The 23,984-nt window shown below is 34.2% G+C and overlaps 1 protein-coding gene across 2 annotated transcripts in view; it reads left to right on the forward strand.

Moving 5' to 3' along the window:
• The window catches only part of Epha3 (EPH receptor A3), a 316,446-nt gene that overhangs the window by 226,268 nt on the left and 66,194 nt on the right, over positions 1-23,984 (forward strand). Inside the window, exons 6-7 of one of the 2 annotated variants that reach the window (XM_042676814.1) lie at positions 20,745-20,869; positions 23,419-23,581. In XM_042676814.1, the coding sequence (XP_042532748.1) occupies positions 20,745-20,869; positions 23,419-23,581 (288 nt within the window). The remainder of the gene's footprint in view (positions 1-20,744; positions 20,870-23,418; positions 23,582-23,984) is intronic. The other variant, XM_042676816.1, reaches the window with a different exon arrangement.

Raw genomic sequence — 23,984 nt, forward strand, 5'->3', positions numbered from 1 at the left:
AGATGGCATTTTTATTTGTAAATACCTTCATGGCAACACTGCCCTTTTGAGGTAACATTTCAGGAGTTGTGTCAGGCAGAATTAGACAGCTTTTTGGGTTTGCCTCCATTCCAGTCTTCCAGAGACTAAAGTCCAGGACAATGCAGTGAATAGCACAGCTCAATGGCTTTGTCAATCATCTTTGGGTAGTACTATTAACTATTCATGGAAAACCTCAGCTCAGTGATTTCCAAACCCAGAATGACTGAAACTACATTTAGTAGGCGTTCAGCACAGAAATACACACCCACTCCAAGCCAGTATATATAGACTGGGTGTTTTCCTAACAGCCTCACTCTTTGTGAGCATCATGGCAATGTAGACTAACCTAACTGCTCCACTGTCCTTTAGTACTCAGTTCTGTGTCATACCTTCTGGGGAAAAACAAAAACAAAAACAAAACACCAAGAATGTGTGCTCTACTATTTAAGGGAATATCTAGACAACTTGAACCCCTTTGGTTCCAAATCATCACAATGCCACCAGTGCCAACAGGTATAAGGAACTTGGGACAAAGCAAAGGCAAGTGACTTGGACTCATTGAGCTTTGTCTCTGTCTCCTACTCTCCTGAGGCACAGAAGCTTATTTCTGCAAGTAGTCATTCAATTTCTTCACTTGGCCAGGCATTTGTGCTTATTTTTCTCCATTTTATAGGGATGGTGCTACCTATTTTATGGATGGTTTACAAGGGGGTACAAAGGAAGGAATGTTTTGCTTTTTATAGTAGAATGAAATGATCTGGCCTAGGACTTAGGAAAAATAGATGAAACTACAAGAAAATATACCAGCTAACAGATTAACAATAACTTGAATGAGAGGTATTTGAACTAAACCCTAAGAAAAGAAAGATTACATCTTTTAGAGATTAAAACCAGAATTGACTATATGAATTCGTCAGGTGTGCATCAAGGAGTAAAAGGGAATTGCAGCTCTTTCAAACTCAGAAATGACTTCAGCAAAAAAAAATATATATATAAAGCTATTGATTAAGGTCACAATCAGGAATGAGTATTTTGAAATAAAATAAACCAAGTGTCAAGTAATATCTAATTCATGAGGCAACAAGAAAATAAAACTTAAGTATGAGTTTTATACTTGAGAGAGTTGAACTTCGAATAGTAGTAGAATAGATGCAAAATGTAGAATGGATTTTAAACAGCATCAAAGAAAAATGTTCTAGAAAAATAACAAGTGACTATTGAGTATAGATAAATGCACCTACTTTAGAAGCAAAGCTCAGCCTAATCAGGAAATGGTCATAAAAATAACCAATATGAAACTGTACTTTTATTTTGTTTTTTCAAATAGTCCTGCTCAAGAAATATAATCTCTGTGAGGGCAAGGGTTTTTTTTGGCTTTGTTTAGTAATTTTGACTCATTTCAGTGTCTACAATGTTCTGGATACTAAATAATAATCTGGCAAATGCATACATAGTGAGTTATCATGTTGTCTTGATTCAACCAGCACATATTCTCTACTTCCACAGCCTTTATTTGAATTATTACCATTACATTAGCCCAGATTCACTTTTCTACTTCATTTCTTATGTAAAACACCTTAAGTCCAGTGCTTTCCTATTACTTAAAAAGTTCTCCATGATGTTCCATACCTGTCTACTTAATTTTTTTCTACTTTGTACTATGACTATATAGATCCTTATAATCTTCCATGAACTCTCTATAGTTCATACTCTTAACACTCTATTTTAATCTGTATGTCTTGTTCCTAGCGTATCTTTCTCTCTTGAGTCTGATATGATCCATTTTAGCAGGCAAGTATCCCATTTCCCAAGTAGTGTAAACAAGCCTACTCTCTTACTCTCATAGGAATCTGTTTCTAGTGCTTCCACTGTTCTTCACAGATGGTGTCACTCTTCAGAGGCAAGGATCCACTCTTAGCCACCTCAGCTAAACACTGATGAAATCTTTGCTAGGTTAATTGTATTGTCCTAGAGTTTTGATCATGTTACTCAGCTGCTCTAAATAATAGTTTACCATAATCCACAGAAAAAGTCGCCTTTCATAGAAGACAAATTAAATCCTTTCATAAGTGGCTTTACAGTAATCTATAAACATAATCTACTATGAATTACAAAGAGGATTTTAACTGTTTCCAGTTCTCTGGGAAATTTTTGAAAAGTTGATAACCTTCACCTAAATATAATTATTCTGTATTTATACATTCAAATGTCTTCCATTCTTCCAGGTTCAGATTAAATGTAAGCACTCACATTAATCTTCCTCTAATTCTTCTCAGTTGGAAGTAATTGTGCTCTCCTCTGAACTCCCATAACACTACTTTATCAGTTATCTGTATCTCTTTTATGGAGCTCCTTTATTCTAATTTGTCTTAGAATGGTATTTTATATGCATTTAATCTTCTCTACTGTACTCTAAGTTCCCTGAGGGTATGATCCAAGCATGGCCCACATTTGTTTCCTTCATATTGGCTAGCTTGGGTCCTATCCAAATAGGCGTTTTTAGATTTATTTAAATAAGATCTAAGAAGGGAGGATTGAGTAGAAGATTTCAATGCTTTAAGTTTTACAGAATTCAATCTCAATATAATAGCCAGTCTGGTTGGCATTTGGAGTGATAATGTCATTTTTGGGGACAACTTAGAGGGAAAGTACAAGGCAAATTTTGATTGTTTAAGTATACTATGTGTGCTAGGAAATATATCATTCAATAAAGCTAAATAATTAATAAAATAATGATATACTATTTTATTAGTCATTTTATTAGTCATGACTGTCTAGAACCAGTTTTATATATATATATATTCATATATGTATATATAATTGTATCACATGTTAAATAATTATAATAAATATATGTGAAGAGATTTCTTATGAATATTGTCTCATGTGATTTTTAAGAGGCCAAAGTCCCACTATCTGATGTTTGCCAGCTAGAGAAACAGGAAAGCTGGTTTGGAGGCCTGAAAACCAGCACTTCTGATAACTTAGGCCAGCAAAATAATAAAAAAAGATATCTTAGATTATGAAGACAGAACACAAATGTGTACTTCCCTCTCTTCTTATTAATTCAGATCCTGCATGTATTCCCACAGCCCCACTGACATTGATGAGAATTGGCTCATCTTTCCTCCGTTTACTGACTTAACTTCTAGTCACGTATAAAACCTTCACACAGACGTGCAAAAAAGTAATATTTTCCTGAGTATCTCTATCACAGTCAAGGTTACAAAAATGCAATCATTTTAGAGAGAAATAAATATTTCCTCCTGTTTTTCAATAGTGGAAATTGAGTCATGCTTATAAAATAATATGACTAGTTTCATACAAGTATTACTGAATCATGATTCAAATTCAATTGCCAACAAAAATGGTTTCTTTTTAACCATGTTCTCCTCTACTGAAGATGTTAATGAAGATAAGTGTATATTTATATTTGACATATAAATATATATATGCATATATATATGCATGTATATACATAAATATGCATTTATAAAGATATAGACACATGTATACACATGCAGATTAATGTCAAGATAGGAAGAATTTCTGAAGACTAATAGAATGAAATACATAGTACGTCATATTTTTAGAAAGGAAAAAAGAGGAGAGTATGATAGTGCTAAAATTTCACTTTGCTACAAGTTTGAGTCAAATTGGATAAACACTAAGACTTTGTTAAGCTGAGAAGTAAAAATGAGATATAGCATCTCAGACAAATCTGAGTGGAAAAGTAAGAGCATAGCATTAAATGCAACTTAGAAACTTCTTTCAAATTGCTACCATTTACTTTTTTAGCTCGAGCTAAAAATTGAGTATTTTGTGTGTACACGTGTGTGCTTTGCAGCGAATGGAATATTTACTTCTAAAGAAATCTAATTGATGGGCTGGGAAGGTGGCTCAGTGGTAGAGCACTTGCCTTGCATGCTCGAGGCCCTGGGTTCGATTCCTCAGCACCACATAAGCAAAAAGAAAAAAGCCGGAAGTGGCGCTGTGGCTCAAGTGGTAGAGTGCTAGCCTTGAGCTGAAGAGCTGAGGGATAGCGACCAGGCCCAGAGTTCAGGCCCCATGACTGGACCCAAAAAAAAAAAAAAAAAAGAAAAAGAAATCTAATTGCTCATGTATAATTTGTTAAATCCTTAGTCAAAGTACTAATTAAACAAAAATGCAAAGTATTTTACTCTTTAGGTAGGCTATCTATAGATAAACTGGTACACATATTCCTGCATTTCCTTCCAGAAGCTGTCTTTACTCATGAAACAAAACTTTGCAAGTAGTAATTGTGAAGTGGCAATACAAGGGCTTGATAGCAGCAAATGGGAACTGAAGAAGTCAGAAACAAAAGATTCTGTGGAAGCCATTTGTCTCGATTCCTATGTGACAGGTGTCTCTTTTGGTGAAGGCTGCTAGACAGTGGGATATGAGGGTAATATCACCCTGCTGTGAATGAGTGTCTCCCAGGGGAAACTTGCTTAGCTGCCTTTTTCTCTGATTCATCTAGACTCTAATTTTCACTCGCCATGTGAATTTACAGGAAGGATTTATTCAGAGATGCATTTTACCTCACTGTCAATCCTAGTCCAGGCTTCTGTGAGTTCTGAAACATGTTCACGAACAGAACTAAATTGAATTCTGTAATGTTTTGTGAGGTACAGGATGAGGTTCATTATGTAATTTCCTAAACCTTTGATACTAGAACTTCATCCCAAGGGTCCAGTGGAATCCATTTGATCCAATAATTATGATATGCAATGCTTACCTATGATGAATATCAGGGTTTGTTCAGAGAAGGAAAGGTTTTGGTTTTTTTTGTTTGTTTGTTTGTTTTTTTAATTGTGAAAATACTGTACAGAGGGGTTACAATTACATGGGCAAGATAATGAATACATTTCTTATCAAGCATTGTAGCCTCCTCCTTTGTTTCCCCTTCACATCCCTTCCCATCCTCCCCCTATCCCCCCAATCCTGCCCTCTCCCCCTCCCCCCCACCAAAGTTGTAAAGTTCATTTTCGACATAACGATTTGTACATCTCATTGTTGCAATGGGATTTGTTAAACAGGAATCTCTGAATTAAAAAAAAACTAAGGTCCATTTACTTCACATACACGTAATTAGGTATAAGTTTGAAATGAAAACTGCTTGCTTGGAAATTGGCAGCATGGTCACAGAAAAGAACAACAATGTTTTAAGAATGAGTTTAAAAAGCAGTGGAACTCAATAAACAAAAATGGCAAGCATGGATTAGTATATATTTTCTCCCACAATCCATCCAAACTGTTCCAACATGAGAAAAGAGGAGAGGAGGAAATGCATCCATACTTCATATATCTTACCTAGGACATTTCTATTCTGTTCAAGCATACACAGCATTAGTAACAGAAGTTGAACAGAATTCCAGCAAAGTCATTGAAATATAGAAACAGGAGATTCAGAGTCCAAAAGAACTCTAGTGTGTGTGTGTGTGTGTGTGTGTGTGTGTGTGTGTGTGTGTGTGTGTGTGTGTGTATGTGTTTCATTGGTCTGGTGAACCTCTTGTTTGAGGTTCAGGATACTCAATCTGATGCATCTAGGCTTTTTTCCAGAGAAACTCTAAGATAAAGTCCAAGTAAAAAAGCAGCTCTGCCCTCTGCCTATCTAATCTGGCACTGAAGAACAAAATGTAAAAAGTGACCATTTGGGAGAAGATCTTCACTAGCCATACAACGGACAAGGGTCTCATATCTAAAATATACCTAGAACTCAAAAAATTAAATCCTCTAACAACAAATCCTCAAAGAAACAACTGCCCAATAAATAAGTAGGCTAAAGACTTAAAGAGAAACTTCTCTGAAGAGGAAAGAAGAATGGCTAATAGACACAGGAAGAGATGCTCAGCCTCTCTAGCCATGAAAGAAATGCAAATCAAAACAACATTGAGATTCCACCTCACCCCAGTTAGAATGGCTATAATCAAGAACCTAATTAAACAACAGATGCTGGAAGGGATGTGGACAGAAGGGAATCATATTGCATTGTTGGTGGGAGTAAAAACTTGCTCAACCACTTTGGAAAGTAGTATGGAGATTCCTCAAAAGACTCCACATAGAGCTCCCCTATGACCCAGCAATCTCATTTTTGGGCATTTATCCAAATGATCACAAACAAGACCATACAAAAGCACTAGAACAGCTATGTTTATTGCAGCATTATTTATCATAGCTAAGATATGGAACCAACCCAGATATGCCCCTCAGTAGATGAATGGATCAAGAAAATGTGTATATATACACAATGGAATTCTATGCCTCCATCAGAAAGAATGACGTTGCCCCATTTGTTAGGAAATCGAAAGCTTGGAAAAAATTATATTAAATGAAGTAAGCCAGGCCCAAAGAAACATAGGTCCCATGGTTTCCCTTATTTGTAATAACTAGTATATGTCTGAGACAAGGAGAAAAGGTCAGATAAGATAATGTTAAGCGAAATGAACTCCAAGATAAGGACACAAGTGTTTTTTTTTTTCTTTCTTGCTGTTGTTTCCAACATATTTATAAGATGATTTCTTTGTTGTTTTGTATGTTCCTCCCCCACGGTATAACCCCTGTTTTCACTATATTTGATGTTGATATAATTTGGGGAGGAGAAGGGAAAAAACAAATTGTTTAGGGATACAGGTGGACCCATTGTAACAATGAGATGTAAAAGAAGCTATGTGGAAAAACGAACTTTACAATTTAGGAGGGGGTGGGAGTGGGGGATGGGATTGGGGGATGTTGGGGGGATAAGGGGGTGTAGCTGAGGAGGTTGGAAGGAAGGGATGGTAGGGGAAAATACAAAAGAGGAGGCAACAATGCTGGATAAGAAATGTACTCATGTAAATACATCTTTAGAGTTGTGTATTCTAAGAGAAGAGAAGGAGGAATATTAACCCATGGACATCCATTAACATAAACTAAGGTCCAAAGTAAGGATGAGAGGAAATGAAAGTTTCTTAAAACTCATGGACAAAAGTGACTGAAGACAAGTAAAACCCACAGTCAACTGTCTTGAGCCTCAGCTTAGAATTGGAAAGTTGCCTTCCAAAGAAAAATAGCCGTGTTTGTCAACTATGCCCATTAGGAGCAGGGTTATTAGAGACTCAGATCCTCCAGAAATTAACGGAGATAAGGGGCTCCAGGTACATCTGCAGTAAAATTGGTCTAATAGAGATTAATTTGTGAAATACTTCAACTCATTTTTTATATTTATCATTTTTAAAATGAATACTGATAGTTATCAATTTGTGGCCTGCACTTACAAAATTTAAAAAGGTGTTCTGCAAAAGATAATTTTGGCCTTATGGTCTTGAAAAAGTGATTCTGACTATAATTTTATGGATGTTAATTGAATAAATTATTGGGTTGCACTTTTTTCTATAATCAATTTATTATGAAAATCTAGCTGCACTTCCAAAGTGTTACAAAAGTATTTCTCATAAATTTCTACTGGGTCATAACTGCTTCCTTTATTATAAGCAGTATTTGCCAGGAGTTTTGTAGCAAGGACATGATCTCTTTTTATTTATTTTACTTGTATTGCTTTTTTCTCATCTGATTTCATGTTGCACCATTTCTCTAGAACTAGAAGTTAACTACCTAAATCACTTCCCAGCCTGTCTCTACAGATTATGTTTTATGTTTCTTGAATCAAAGAATATAAACATTGTATTGATTATGTGCAGTTGAATATACATTTGGTCCTGTATATTGAATGCAATGTTAATTCCATATTCATTCCACATGTACTCATTTGAAAACTTTATCTATTGTATTTCAAGATCCCATTTCATAGATTAAAACAATCCATTACAGCCTAAAATAATCTGACAAATAGTTATTCCTAATGCTAACACAGAATCAAGAGCATTTACTTCTGAACTACAGGATAGTAAGGAATATACATACATCCTTCAATTCATGTATGAAATGTAACTATGAGACCTTCTAACAGGTAGGAAAATTGTACCCTATTTGCAGATAGATTACAAGACTTCTTTATCTTCAATGTTACTTTGCCCTTAGCATTTTCCTTCTTCATTTCCCACTAGCCAAATGGGTTTTGAAAGAAATTTAACTTGAAAAGCATGTTTCTCAAGCTAAAATACAGACTGTGAACTGTGAATAATAATTATTCTCGGTTTACTATTTTTCAACTCTATAAGAAATTTGACGGAGCAGACCAGCAACACTTTATAATGCTATATAATAGTTTCATACAGATTTTCTTCTACAAAGGCCTGAAAATTAAGGGAAAAAATTACACATCACAGAGGAAAAAAATGCATGTTTATTCAACTCACATATACATTTAGGTAAATGTCAACCATACTCACTACTATTTAGCTCAAGTTATTCTTGTTTAAAATAATTTTACTGATACATACTTATGTCTTTTAAAACCTACACATTTCATATGTACAGCTCAATAATTTTAAGTAGTTTAATGGCTGATGACTCATCATAAATCAGCATGACAGCATTTTTATCACTATTAAGTAATGAAGATGGGTCCATCATTTCATTTTAAAACAGTGAATATAACTTAAAGAATCTTTATGAGAAATTAGTTTTTCATCATTAAAACAAGGCAAATGTCTTTTCTTTATTTTACAGTTTGGGAAATGAGTTAAAATCTTTCCATATATTTGCTAAAATGCTTTGTCTCTAATGTTAAAAACTTCAGTCCACATACTATGCCTGAGAAGTCATGCTCTATATAGATGAATCACAGTTTTCTCTTAGCTATTGGGATAAGGAATGAAAAATATAAGAACCTAAATACTCACAATGAAATTAAAGCCAAAACATGAAACTATTTACTATATTTGTATCCACATAATTTTCTTTTTAGCTTTCCTCTTGTAATCCAAAAATGGAACAATTTAAGACTATTTTTTCTTATGTGTTAACTTTTTATGGTGCGTGGAAAAATTAATCAGCTCCAGTTCTCAAAATTCTAAGGTCAATTATGTGAAGTATTCATAATTGCAAAAATATGTACTGATTCATTTCCCTATTTGGATGGTCTTGAAAATTAGAATTGCTTTAAAATATATGGCAAAAATTCTTCAGATTAACTTAACTTATATCTGGAACTAAAGAGGCATAGGCACAGACATCCTGGACATTATATAGAAAGTAGTCTACTTCTGTAATTTGCCCCATTTTGCTTTCTGCCTGGATTTCCAAAATTCCTGTTTGTAAGGAATAAAGTAATTACTGCAACTACGTTTGCATTTCTTTTTTTTTCTTTTTTTTTTTAAATTTTATTTTATTTTATTTGAGAACATACTGTACAGAGGGGTTACAATTACATGGGCAGGATAATGCATACATTTCTTACCAAGCATTGCAGCCTCCTCCTTTGTTTACCCTTCACCTCCCTTCCCAGCCCATGTTTGCATTTCTTAGTCAAGTGATACTGAGCAGAGAAGGAAGGAATTTGAGGCAAAAATAGTTTTGGAAAGTTTAGTGTGCACAGCGTCCTCAAGTTTTTATAACTTAAATCCAGATTTTACTATCATGATGGCTATTGGAAAGTCAGTTAGTCTCTGCTGGTGTTCATTTTGTTCATATAAATTTGCAAATAAATCCAAATTAATGTAATCCTAACTGGTATCTTGAGGATTAGATGAAAAATAATAGTAATTAACATAATCATTTTCTATGGAACTTAATTTGTTCAATTTTAATTGAAATTTGAGACTTGGGTTGGAATGAATACTTGAAAGGGCTGTAGGAATTGAATGTTATAATTCATGTTGTAGTTGTCAATCACTTTATATGGTTTAAAGTTTATTTTTAAATTTCAGATGATTTATTTTGAATTAACAGATTAGTCTCCCTTGTTTCCTAAGAGGGTAGTTATACTACAAATAACTTTCTGGTATTATAGTAACATGAAATTAGGGTTTGTCAGAAAGATGGTTTTATGGTAATTAAAATACTTACCACTGTATACAGTACCCCCAATAAAATTACTATTTTTATTAAAAACTCCCTCATCCCACTTTTTAAAGCACCAATGAGCATTATTACATGTGAATTAACTGGGTTGCTATGAGCTTATTTCCAAAACCAAACTTCCAAATGTTTCACTGGACTTCTTGCTGAGAAGAGTTTTCATCTCTCCAAAGGACAGATCAGCTGTATCACTTCTCAAAAGACCTCCCTCTTGTCAATAGTTAAGTCTCTGATGTACTTGCATAGCTTAGGGTTAGAAAACCCATGTTGTATACTAAATAGAATAATCTAACATTTCTGTTCCTATATCTGATGAATAATATATGCAATATATACTTTGATGGTGTCTACCATTTTAAAAAGTAGAGGTGAGATAATGTACCATAAAAATTAAGATTCATACCATGGTGAAGAATTGTTCACCAAGATTCACCAAGATTGTTCACCCATGCATGTAATATTCGTAAGGAGGGTTATTCCTATAAAAAGTAAATCAATTTCTTTCTCACTCTCTCAATAATGTTTTAAAGTGAACATGAAATTGTTGTATGGCCACAGATGAGTTCATATCCATACATCTATACAAATATTTGTTTCAATACTGGTACTTCAATTAAAGTTTAGGCAGTTTATTGTTTGTGATGCAGATACCAAATGATCATACCAAACAGTATGTATGGTGATGGAAAGAATTCTGGTCTGAGGTAGCCAGAGCTTTATTTTCTTCTTGAAATTCAAAAAATTGCCTGATTTGGGACCTCAATTCTACCAGCTAGAATAGGTTGTCCTGATACATTGGTTAGATTGTGATTTATGTAGCCCTTTAAGTAGCAATGTAATCTGAGCAAAATCTTCGAAATTAATTTTGTAGATACATTGGAGACTCAAAAGTGCAAATCTGTGAGAGTAGCAGTACCTGCCTGTTAAAAGGCATAAATGGCTAACCTACACTTTATTGCAGCTATTATAGCCTATTTCTCAACTTCATTACCTTACTTATGTAACACCTCTGTACAACAAAATAAAATTTAAATTTAAAAATGACACTATGTCGAGAAACGATCTTTACAATTTAGGGGGGAGGAGCGGGGGGGGGGGGAGAGAGGGGAGTGGAGGTGGGAGGGAAGGGAGGGATGGTAAAAAACAAAGGAGGAGGCAACAATGCTTGATAGGAAATGTACTCATTACCTTGCTCATGTAACGGTAACCCATCCGTACAGTAGTTTCACAATAAAAAAAAGCTTATTACAAAATTTGAAAAATGTTATGAGATACGAGTTTGAATATTCTCACCATAAAGAAGTAGTGAATATTTTAGGAGTTACATAACTTTAACTTGATCTAAACATTGCACATTGTAAACATATAAAAATATCACCTGATACCTAATAACTATGAATAAATTTGCTTTTCATGTGTAAGTGAAAAACTAAGTTTCTGTTTAAGATAAAACAGACAGAATATTCAGTTTGTTATTCAAGTTCAAGTTCAAGGGGGAGGGGTCAGGCCAAGTCACACAGGAGAACAGTTTCTGTTAGAAGTGAGGGAGAAGTACAGATGGTGACTTTTATTGTGGTTTCAGTGGGAAAGACAGGGGCTAGGTGTGTACCGTTAAGGGACTGGTGAGTTTGAATAACTTAAACAGAATATGTAAAAGGGATGCAGAGTCACTATTTATCTGGTACCTGGCCCCTACGGTGATGAGGACACCAATATTGCCTGCAGGAGAGAAGGAGGAGTTTTTTGAGGCTAGAACTGGAGATTGTTTCATTTGCTTGTGAAAAGCTAGCTGTAGGCTAATCTTTTACTCTTTCTTTTGCCTCTCTCTTTTACTCTCTTTTCCCTCCGCCAGTCTAAGCTCTCTTCACAGTTAAAGAGGCTCAGATGCTAAAGCTAGGAAAATACAAAGAGTAATATTTAGGGTAAATCTGGTGAAATAATGAACTCTGATTATGCAAACTACAATTTTCAATGTAATTTAAAATTGAAGCAATATTTACATATATCCATTTATATAATAAGTGTACATATAACAAATAAAAATAGATTATTCCTATCACTGTAGGATGTTCTGTGATATCCCATTCCAGTGTATAGTCATAATGTCCATCAAAGTTTAATTTACATAAGACTAGTGTTTTATTTCTTTTCCTATCAAAAATGCAATTTTTTTTCTAGTCCTCTCTGATTGACTGGAGCATGAGCTAAGCAGCACAAAAGCTAAACAACTAAGCCTTTCAGAACAGTTTCCTTGTAATAATCTGTAAAGTATAAGTTAAGAAAAGAAAGAGAGAGGGAGGAGGGAGGAAAGGAGAGAGGGAGGGTGGAAAGGGAGGGAGGGAGGGAAGGAAAGAAAGGAAGGAAGGAAGGAAGAAAGTAAGGAAGGAAGGAATGAGGGAGGGAGGGAGGGTGGGAGGGTGGAAAGGGAGGGAGGGAAGGAAAGGAAGGAAGGAAGGAAGAAGGAGAGAGAGGGAGAGAAGGAGGGAGGGAGGGAGAGAAGGAAGGAAGGAGGGAAGGAAGGAAGGAAGGAAGGAAGGAAGAAGGAAGGAAGGAAGGAAGGAAGGAAGGAAGGAAGGAAGGAAGGAAAGAAGGAAGGCTAATTATACCAAAATTCAGTGGACTAATTAGTAGAGAAATAAATTGCTATAGTACCCTCATATTCAACATACCATAGTTCCAGTGTTGCTGCCTGTCAATTTGTTTAAAATTACTAATAGAAAATTGCATAAAAATTTGTAAGATAAAATTGTGCACAATTCTAGTTGATAGGCTGCAATGTCACAGTACTTCATTTTTGCCCACTCAGGCCTTTGAATGAATATTTTGTACAGCATCTGCATGGCTTAATAAACTACCTGCTTAGTCATTGCCAGGGTTGTCAGACTGACTAGGACATTAGATTGACCATGCTTGAGCTAGACTAACCTTCACAAGTAACCCAAACTTGATGGTTAATTTAACTAATCCTTTTCTGTGCTTGCTTAATTTATTTATTTACCAATTTATTAATTCATTAAAGTTTATTATGTGCATGTATGTTTGTGTAGGAAAATTCTGCATAGGATTTTCAGGACTACAGGGTTCGAACATCTGTGGGAGGGTCTTGAAATGTATCTTTCCTGTGTAATAGTGGACTACAACATTATGAAACACCGAGGAAGATATGGATCACCTATAGTCTGAGACTTAGGAAAAGCTTTAGGGAGATTATAGTAGCTAAGATTTTTGAAAAACAATGAGCAAAAGTCATTTTCCAAGTGGAGAAATAAATGAAGTAGTACTCCAGACACAATGTTCAGCATGTGGAATGTGGATTGATTACACACACATGTGCATGCGCACACACACACACACACACACACACACACACACACAGTGTTTAGAACTAGTATAGATTTTAAAGAAGAATAAAACATGAAGCCAATATGTATGGTTGCAGTTATATTTAGTTTTAAAAATGAAAGGAACTTCAAATTATCCTATGAAGTCTAGATTTTTTTGCAGTCATAGTGATCCTGAATATTCTGTTGTCCAGGTTAATTTTGTTGTTTTTTAATTTTTTATTTTATTGTAGGAGATGCTGTACAGAGGGGTTACAGTTACATGAGTAAGGTAGTGAGTACATTTCTTGTGGAGCATTGCTTACCCCCTCTTTTGTTTTTCTCCTACTATCCCTTCCCTGCCCCATTCCCCCCCCCCCCCCCCCACCAAATTGCAAAGTTCATTCCCAACAAAGTGTCTTGTGAGTCTTATTGTTGCAATGGGTCATCTTGTGTCCTTGTTTCAGCATTTCGTTATTCTTCTTCCCCTCCCCAAAGTAGATAAATGTATATACAAGATGCAGGATACCAAAATCAAATATAGTGACAACAGGGATATACCATAGGGAGAAGAACCTACAAAAGAAAACAAACAAACAAAATAATCACATAGTACATTAAAAAGAGCAACAACAAAGAAAAACTTTTTGTGTCCATATCTTGGAGTTCATTTCACTTAGCATCATTTTATATAGTCATATGTATATAGCTTCTGAGTTTTTCTGCTCATCTGATAAGAGTATCTGAGACTTTTACTAGTTATTGCAAATGAGGGAAACCATGTGACTGATAACTTCTTTGGGTCTGGCTTACTTTATTTAGTATGCTTTTTCCCCCCATCTTTCCATTTCCTAACAAATGGGGCAGTGTCACTCTTTCTGATGGAAGCATAGAATATATATATAATATATATTAATATATAACATATTAATATATAATAATATATATTAACATTTTCTTGATCCATTCAGCTACTGAGGGGCATCTGGGTTGGTTCCATATCTTAGCTATGGTAAATAATGCTGCTATCAACATAGTTGTGCTGGTAGCTTTAGTATGACCTTGTTTGTGATCATTTGGGTAAATGCCCAGAAGTGGGATTGCTGGGTCATAGGGGAGCTCTAAGTGTAGTCTTTTGAGGAACTCCCATACTGCTTTCTATTATGGGGAAAAGAGTCCACCACTCAAGAGACAGCCTCATGTGAAAAAGATGAATTTACTGGGGATGTGGGTAGCTCATAGGCCAGGGGAAGCAGCACAGACTCGGGAGCTGAAACTGTGACCATAAGCTAGAGTTTTTAAAGGCAAAATCCAGGAGGTCAGGTCTAGCTACACGCAGGTGGCCAATGGGTTTGCAACACACACAAACGGTTTCATAGTCACGTTAAGCTTATAGTAGCTGTTTCAACTAACCTATCACTTTGTTTTGAATTGGCGTGCATATTTGGCAGGCAAAAGGCGGAGCTTACATTTTGGCGGGCAAAAGGCGTGGCTTTTCCCATATGTTTCCTTCTGCAAACCCCCAGAAACAAGGTGCTGGAGGGCAACTCAGATATTGCACTTCTCAGAGTTCTAATATTCAGTTTTTAAAAACTAGATTCATAGCATTTCCCATGAGGCTTGTCATTGACTTAATAAGTAGAAACTCTGGATGTTAAAATATGAAAGTTTGAGAAAGATAGTCTTTATTTCTTCTGCTTTATCACATGATAAACCGTGAAAATGAAAAGAAAGGTGCAAGTTGTAGCACTCGTTAGTGCTAGAAAACTAGAATTAAGTAGAAAGAAAATGTCTAGTATCTACAAAGTGACATAGATCTGGATACTGTGAGAATATACAAAGAATTATAACTCTGAAATTATAAACTGAGTTTATGGCCCAAAAAACAAAAGCAGAGACATAAACAAAATAAAGACCTTTGGCCCCAAAGGGAAATTCCAGAGTACCTAGTTTGGGGAATTCAGGGTGCCCTGATGAGATGGAGAACATTAAGCTATGAATGATTATGCTAAATCAAAACCTAAATCCTGGATTTAATAGAAGTGTTTTAGAAAAACTGAGAAGGAAATATTCTTAAGTGGGCATTGTAGTAAAAATAAGAGAGTAATACTTTTAAAGGCATGGTTGATTCAAAAGATAAAAAACAACAGCAACAACAAAAAAACAAACCTCTTCCACACATTTACTGCATGACATTTTCCCATGGAGATACTTTTATTTTTTTTTAAAAGCTTTGGCTCACGTAGAAGAAATACTAAGCTCTTCTTGTTATTACTTTAACTTGTCCAATCTGGAAACCACAGAGATACCTCAGAGGTTCATTAGAAATTCCCAAATCCAGAAAGAGGAAGGTCCCAATAAAAACAAACAAACCAAACCAGATCCTCTGGAGTTAGATTCTTAAATTTTGACTTCCAGATTTTAGTTTCAGAATAATAGTAAATCCTAGTTAAGTGAAGTGTCTCTTCTCAGTCTATCAGTAGATTTGGCATGCACAAGTAGTATGCATGATCCAAATACAAATTATAAACAAGAAAGCTCCATCATTGGCCAAATCAATTTACACAGAAAGCCTTTTTAAAAACCTGATAGTTTTCTTGGTTGTGATTTACTTTTACGTTCCTTAAATGTAGTCAATGGACCAGCTCAACAATGGGAGAAAAACTTCCCTTTCTACCACAAACAAATAAGGAAAGACAATTTTAGAAGAAAAAAAAAGTCCTTTTCAACTTCTAGGCAGGGATTAGATTTTAACTAATAAAAATTATACTTCTCTGGCTGGCTATCATTCTTTAAGAATTGATGGGATCAGCAAAAGATTCCCAGCAAGTTATACTTTTATTTTTTATTTATTTATTTATTTATTTTGTCGGTCATGGGGCTTGAACTCTGGGCCTGGGCGCTGTCCCTCAGCTCTTCAGTGCAAGGCGAGTGTTCTACCACTTGAGCTACAGCACCACTTCCGGTTTTCTGGTGGTTTATTGGAGATAGGAGTTTCACGGTCTCTCCTGCCCGGGCTGGCTTTGAACCGCGATCCTCAGATCTCAGCCTCCTGAGTAGCTAAGATTATAGGCGTGAGCCACCAGCATTGAATAGCAATTTGATATTAGGTTTTTTTTTTTTTTGTTTTGTTTTTTTGGGTCGGTCGTGGGGCTTGAAGTCTGGGTCTGGGCTCTGTCCCTCAGCTCTTCAGCTCAAGGCTAGCGCTCTACCACTTTTGCTACAGCCCCACTTTCGATATTAATTTTTGTAATAGGTTTTTTTATTGTAAAAATACTGTACAAAGGAATTACAGTTACATTAGCAAGGTAATGAGTACATTTCCTATCAAGCATATTACCAGGTAGTAAAAGGTAGGAGTATTTGTGTACTCATCTGTTGTAACTGAAGAAGTATTTTCAAGAATAGTGAATTTTAAGAACCACATGGAAATCCACTGTGATGCAACAAGAATTTCTCCAGCACAGAATTTGTGGTGTTAGCAAAGTGTTTTGTGGAATGACTTGAATCCACAAAAGCTTCACAGCAGGCAAATAACTGTGCAATTCATGAATTTTTCCCTTATTCTCTACCTTCATTTCTTCTCTCTTGTCTATTTTTTAACGAATATTTTACTTAAAATATAATCAATGTCATTTTTTTATATATATCAGGTATACTTTCTGTTTTGTCTTTAAAGGGATGTATCTATCAGTTATATCCAGAATAGCAATGGCTAAGAATTAAATATGATTGTTCTCAAATACAAATAAAAAGGAAATGCATTTTATGTATGAAAGCATTATTTTTAACTTCCTAATTTTAGCATCAATGATTTCATGTGTTATTTTTACCAGTGTTCTTAGGATTTTCACCTACAAACTTTACTAAACTCTTTTCTGTAAATGATCACATGGAGTGGCTTAAATGCCACATGGAGTTTTAAGCATTCTACTCCATAACCAACTTCTTCCTCTGAATAAAAACAAAAACAAAAACAAAAAACCCTCAGAATTCTATTATTTAGGGTGTATTAAAGGCTTATAATTAGAATCAAATCTTGAGTTATACTGGTGTTCACCCCAAAATACTATTTTAGCTAAATCAATAGTGGTTTCCAAAGAAAATCCTGTGCTTTCTCCGCCTCTCCAACTTTATCCTCCGCTCCCCTTATTTCTCTAGTTTTATAGAATGTTTTCATTCCATATTGCAATTACCCTCAATGTTTTCAAATCACAAGCTCAAAAGATAAAGGAATGAGAATAAAATACATTAAGTCTATCACTCAGTATATATTTCAATATCCTGTCATTTATAAAAAAAAAAACAATGGATTTCTAAGGACTTGGAAATTAGTAATTTGAACAAATCCTTTTTAATACCTGAAAGCTGAAAACAGCATATTTCTTATCACATTCTCATTCATATTATAATTTTATAACATATTGCTGTATGGATAAATTATAAATGTCAAGGTATGAAAACAAAGAAAGAAATACAGCACAGTACCCATAAAATTTGTCGCATTCTGTAATGTCCTTATGTTGTAATATTATTTATGGGTGGAGAGAACAGTTTCTGTTAATCATGTTTTAATATTAACATATTGATGAGCATTATCTAAAAGTAGGGGCTAACAGCTGGTGTTCTGGGTTAAACATTCTGAAATGCAGCCAGTACAAGGGACATGTATTAAAAGAGCAGAACAAATGACTTAAAGTGGTCCTAAAGGTAGCGATCAGAAAAGGTTCATTTAACATAGAGATGGCATAAGCTTTGAGCAATTGCCTCTACTTAAGTAAGTGTGGAATTACAAAAGGCTATTTATTACAGTCCAAGGGGCCCTGCAGCTTGCTCAAAGACCTTTGAAGAAATTCAACAGTTATAAAGTCTTGCTAAGTGCAGAAGCAGTAAAACTTGGGCAGACCCCCAAAAGTGCCTGCAAAGCATTTATTAAAAAGTTAATACAATCCTCACCATAATCGTTCTTTGAAATAAATTCTTTTCTTTCTGTAATTTTTAAAAGGAGAGATATTACATGTGGTTATTTCCCACAACTTCTTTGAAATATATTTTAATCACTAGGAAAAATAAACTAGCCTGATGATGGCATGGAATTAAATATAGGACTTCATGGATTTAGAAAGGAAATATTTCTAACGTTAAGCTTCTTTGAAATGCCCTGGAAGCACATATTAAAAGTTACTCTATTTGTGAATTTCCTTTGGTGAAAAGTTAGTGATATTTCTCCACTGTTTGAAGAAATAAGAAGAAATGACCCCAAGGTCATGGAGAGCTACTTAAATCTTTATATTAAAGATCAGATAACTTGTTGATTTTTCCAACTGAAAAGAAAATAGTTATTATATACTCAGTTTATCCGTTATTAATGCCTCTTGTAATCACCGAATATGTTTATCAAGCTTCAAATAAAATACATTGAGAACAGCTTATCTTCTTTAAAACCAACTTCAGAGAAACAAACTACAGGGATGGAAGATGAGACTAATTTGAGAACTAAAACAGCAGAATTCTGAATAGACAAGACTAGGCATGGAAAACTGATAACTTTAAAACAAAAGTGTGGGCCCTAGGCTTAAAATTTAGAGATTCTTTATATCAGCCACATTATTCTCAAAGTAAAGACATAGACACAAGCTTTAGTTTTAAGTAAACAAAAACTTACTGCAGAAATGCAAGGGAACCATGCAGTTGCAGTTGAAAGTATAGTCTGATGGAGTCTTATCTCAGTCATTTTGGGGCAAGTTATTCTTACCTAATTGTTGGCTGGCTGGCAGGTGGTCTTTGTTGAAGAGACTATGTTCAATTCTTTTGGAAACATTTTTATCCACCTAAGATTGTAAAGACACTTCTGGTGACCATTCTTGTCTTTCCTGATTTTAAAGGAGATTGCAGAGTGACTGCAGAGAAATAACTAAGAGCAAAAATATATATTAAAACAAAATATAGGCAGGATGTCCAGCTACTCTCTTGCTCTTAGTCCATGGGCACAAGTAAGAAATAAAGCTTTTCAGCAAAATTAAATTCAGCTCTTGTTATAATTTGACATCAAAAGATGTTAACTTTAATAAGAGAAAGTAAAAAAAAAAAAGGAAATGACTTTTATTTTCTGCCAAAATATTTTTTTCTGTGCTAATTAGGATAGCCCGGCTTTAATTAGAAAAGAGCTGATATGTTGATTTTATAAATAGTAGAAACAGGAGTCTTCTACTATTTTATAAATAGTGGATGCAGGAGTCATGATCAGTGAAAGGAAACTTTTTAAGGGAGAAATAAAACTGAAAAGCATTGATCGACCAGAACAGTTTATATGTAGGGCTGGCTGCACATCTCATGTGGGAATCATAACATATCAAGCTGTATTTCTAGCCTTTTCTGGGCAGAAAAAATATATAGGACACAGATAGCTCTTTATCTGAGGGAAAATTATGTAGGAAAAATATTTTTACATTGGAAACAAATCAAGGGTTAATTTAGCTAAATCTTCCTATTCTTGTAACTTGATTTGCCTCATTGCATTAAAACATAATACTAATGTACTTCAGTGAGTTATTTTAATTGACTAATGCAACATGATTGGGATTTGAAACCACAAGTACATTGAGGAACACCAGGATATTCTTAAAAGAATTTGAAATAAGAATTTACTAAAAATACACTTGATATTGGGTTAAAAATGGAGATGACCTTATGATAACTCACTCAGATTAATAATTTGTATTCATATTCTATACTTCTAGTAAATAGAAAATATAGAAACACTGTAAAATGAGATATCCCAAAAATATATCTAGATAATGACATTTTATATATCAGTCATCTTTGTGTATTTCTTACTAAATATTTAAGAAAAATAGTAGAAGGTTGTTATTTTCTTGATCTGTATTTTTATTCATGAGAGATTTTTGTCGAAAGTCAAGGTATACTGTAAAATGTCTTAGAAAGTATCTGTTTTACAATATGCTAAATATTATTATTACCTATGGATATCGTGGGACTTCTTGTACGTAATGGATTCCAGTCCTCTTGCAGAGCTGCATATGAAAATGCTATCAATGAGCTGAAGAGTCTGGCATTAATAACTACAACATTATAACAAATAGGTAGTCCTGATATTTTGTGCTTTTTTAAAATATATCAAATATGTTTCATTGCTTACATTATAGTAGCAGATTAAAAACATCTGCTCACTTGCCACTAGTCCACCAGCAGCAGAAATTTCAGCTCATTTTCTGTAGGTTTGCACATATGAAGGCCATAATCCAGCTGCTAAGGCTGGATGTGGGGCCAGATTAATACTCAGGAGCCTTGGAAATGGAATCAGGTTTTCTGGCCAAAGATAAGAACAATGCTTGACTCCATTTATTTCTTCTCTTCTCTCTGCCCTTATGCACTGCATCCCCAACCTTCATCTCTTCACAGCCCCCTCACCTGTTACAACGATTAAAAAAGATCGGACATCCAGAAACAGCATCTCTTTATCCTGGCAAGAACCTGAACACCCTAATGGGATCATACTGGACTACGAAGTCAAATACTATGAAAAGGTGGGACAACATATAAGGTTGATTGGATATAGCAAGGCACTGTTTTCTGGGCTGTGACATTGCAAGGTAAAGGATGACCTTGCTGGTAAATAATAGAGTTCTATTTAGAACACTGCTCGTGTGACTGCTCGTGACAGATTGGAGAGGGATGTTTAGAAATCAACTTGTCAAATATCTTCTATAGCATTAAGCAACTTGAACAATGTCACTACCAAATTTAAGTCAGTTAATTTAGAAATTAGGCAGAATATTTGTGGCCTTTCATATGGCCATGCTCCACTGATAATTTTACCTAGAATCCTTGGTGTTTTCATGAACTATGTTTTAGATCACTGACTCAAGTATCATTTTTTTGACTTCCACATTCAGGTAGATTTTATTTAATGCAGACAAGAACATTGGCGTTAATAACAAAAACAAGGTATTATTGGGCGTTAATAACAAAAACAAGGTATTATTGAACTGGCATTGAAAGCTTCCGTGACACTCTAGTGGAAAATTTAAAAGCTGGATATGTAAATTTACTTCTTAGTATAAAATATCACTATTAAAAAAGTGAATACTTGGCTATTTATATGTGGAATTTAGGAAGTGCAGATTTATCACTCTTAGCACTCAGTTCTGTCTGGTTATAAACTAGAGGAAAGTTTAAAAGCAAAATGTCTTACAATTTGATCATTTAGGCTGGAGGACTTCAGAGTTACTGGTTAGCAAACGTTTTGTAAATCTACGTCAGTTTACGAAGTATTTGAAAGTAAATAAAAAGTTGTACATTGAAAATATGTTTTCATTTACAGACTACATCTACATGTAATAGTTAAATAATAGCAACATAATAATCTTATGAAAGTAAGTAAATAGGCTTTCATATTAATAAAAAATAGAGAATTATTGACAGATAAATTTCCTGCAAACTTACTGCTAGTAAATCTTAGGTTCTGCTTCAACTCCTGATTGATCTATATTCGAATTGATTTATATTTCCTCATGTGTTATGTATTTCAACATGAGAATGAGATATAGTTATGAAAATTGTTGTATGTTCAAGTTGTATACAAAGGCATAATTTTGTATAAACATACTTTTACATTTTGTAGTTATATCCTTTGTGAAAATTAATGTGCTTTACAAGTATAAATTTTTTTCATTAAAAATTTACATATTTTTCATGAGAAGATGACTCCTAATAAATTTAATTATGCCCAAATCACGACATAGATAAGATTTTCTCCCTAAATTTCAGTCACCTGCAATGGCAAAGTAATACATGTGAATGTGATCATCTGTTTTTAAAAGTATGATAAATCTACTTTGCAGATAAAAGAACCCACATTTTATTGAGTCTAAAGAATAAGTTAATAACTCGCTTTGGTTCAGATTAGACAGTAGAAGTAAAAGAACACTTGACAATCTGTGGGACTGATTCCAAAATACAACTATGGTCAAAATTTTGAGAAACTTACAAACTTTTCTGAGTTAATTTTAAACTTTCTTATTGAATTATAGCATATAGCATTATTTTAAGCAATGATAAACAATGTAGAATGAAAATCTTTGCATTATTAAGCTTGATACATATATAACTATCTGGTATCACTATTATGTAAGCATATAAATACTTATTTTAACATACAGATATAATTATTCCTAAACACTCATGAGGCTTGAAAATATTTCAAATATTTTACTAGAATTTTAGTTTTGCAAATTTTCAGTTCTTTGACTGCTTAAGTCTTATCATGATAAAGAAAGAGATTGACTTTAGATACATGCTCAATAGTTTTGTTTTCTTATGAGAAAAAAAATTATATAATATTAAATGCATTAAACTTCCTTCATTATTTACTGTAGTAATTCAGGTACTAGCCAATACCTATAGTCACTATCTTTAGTTACAAAGCATTTGTATATGCATATTTAATAAATGCTAGTAAAAATAAAATTCTATGTGAATTCCATTTTTATAAACAAGATTTTCCACAAGAGATTCAACTTTTTGTGTGCAGTGTACACACAAAAATATTTCAAGACTTGGATCACAATATATTTGTCTTTACTAAGTACAGTGACTGAGATTTGATATAATACAAGTACAGTTATTTGAGAAAATTGGAACCATATATAAAAACTTGGCCTTTTATTTAAAATGTTAATATTAACTGAAGTGTTTTCTAATTGACATTGGACAGTACATTTCTATTAGGTTTAATTCAAAGGATTATTGTCTTCTTTATAAGTTTATTCTTGAAATATATATTCAACTTTCTACTTTGATGTTAAACAGAAGTTATTTTCACTCACATATTAGTAACTAGAAAGGATGAAACCTGATGTTTTCTGCCTTATCTGTATGGCATGTATCTATACAATTTAGAAACTTCTGTACATGTTTTCATCTTTGAAAATGCCTCTATTTATAATTCCATGACATTTTCATCCATTGTATGTTGCTTGGGGACATCTTGAAGAATCGTCTTTCAGTGTGTTGTTATCATTTGATTGCATTACAAAATTTTGATGTTAACATGACTTTTTATCTTACCTCAAAGCAGGAGCAAGAGACAAGTTACACCATTCTGAGGGCCAGAGGCACTAATGTTACCATTAGTAGCCTCAAACCGGATACCACCTATGTGTTCCAAATTCGAGCCAGAACAGCAGCTGGATATGGGACCAACAGCCGCAAATTTGAGTTTGAAACTAGTCCAGACTGTATGTATTATTTCAATTTAATCTACAAGTGAGGATTACTTTTTGTGTATGATAATTTATGCTTACTCTTAAATATGATGCACTGAGATTGTATTACTTGGAAGCTGTAGTATCTGTATAGCATCCTGTGTGTTTGTGTGTGTGTGTGTGTGTGTGTGTGTGTGTGTGTGTGTGTGTGTGTGTGTGTGTGTGTTGTGAGACATCTGTGTGGATTTTCTGTTTACAATATCTTAATTTCTGGAATGTATCTGTTATTCTCTTAGTGATAAATTGATTTGGAGAAACATTATTTTTAAAGTGATAACACCCCTCTCTAGTGCTTGAAAAGCCAGATGTTGCATGACTCAATGACTACAAAAAAGAAACTTGTTGATATATGAGGAAGTTGATATTGTTTTAATCT

The sequence above is a fragment of the Dipodomys spectabilis genome, unplaced genomic scaffold (genome assembly GCF_019054845.1).
Source record: "Dipodomys spectabilis isolate Male_0828 unplaced genomic scaffold, ASM1905484v1 ptg000032l, whole genome shotgun sequence".
In the NCBI taxonomy this organism is placed as follows: Eukaryota; Metazoa; Chordata; class Mammalia; order Rodentia; family Heteromyidae; genus Dipodomys; species Dipodomys spectabilis.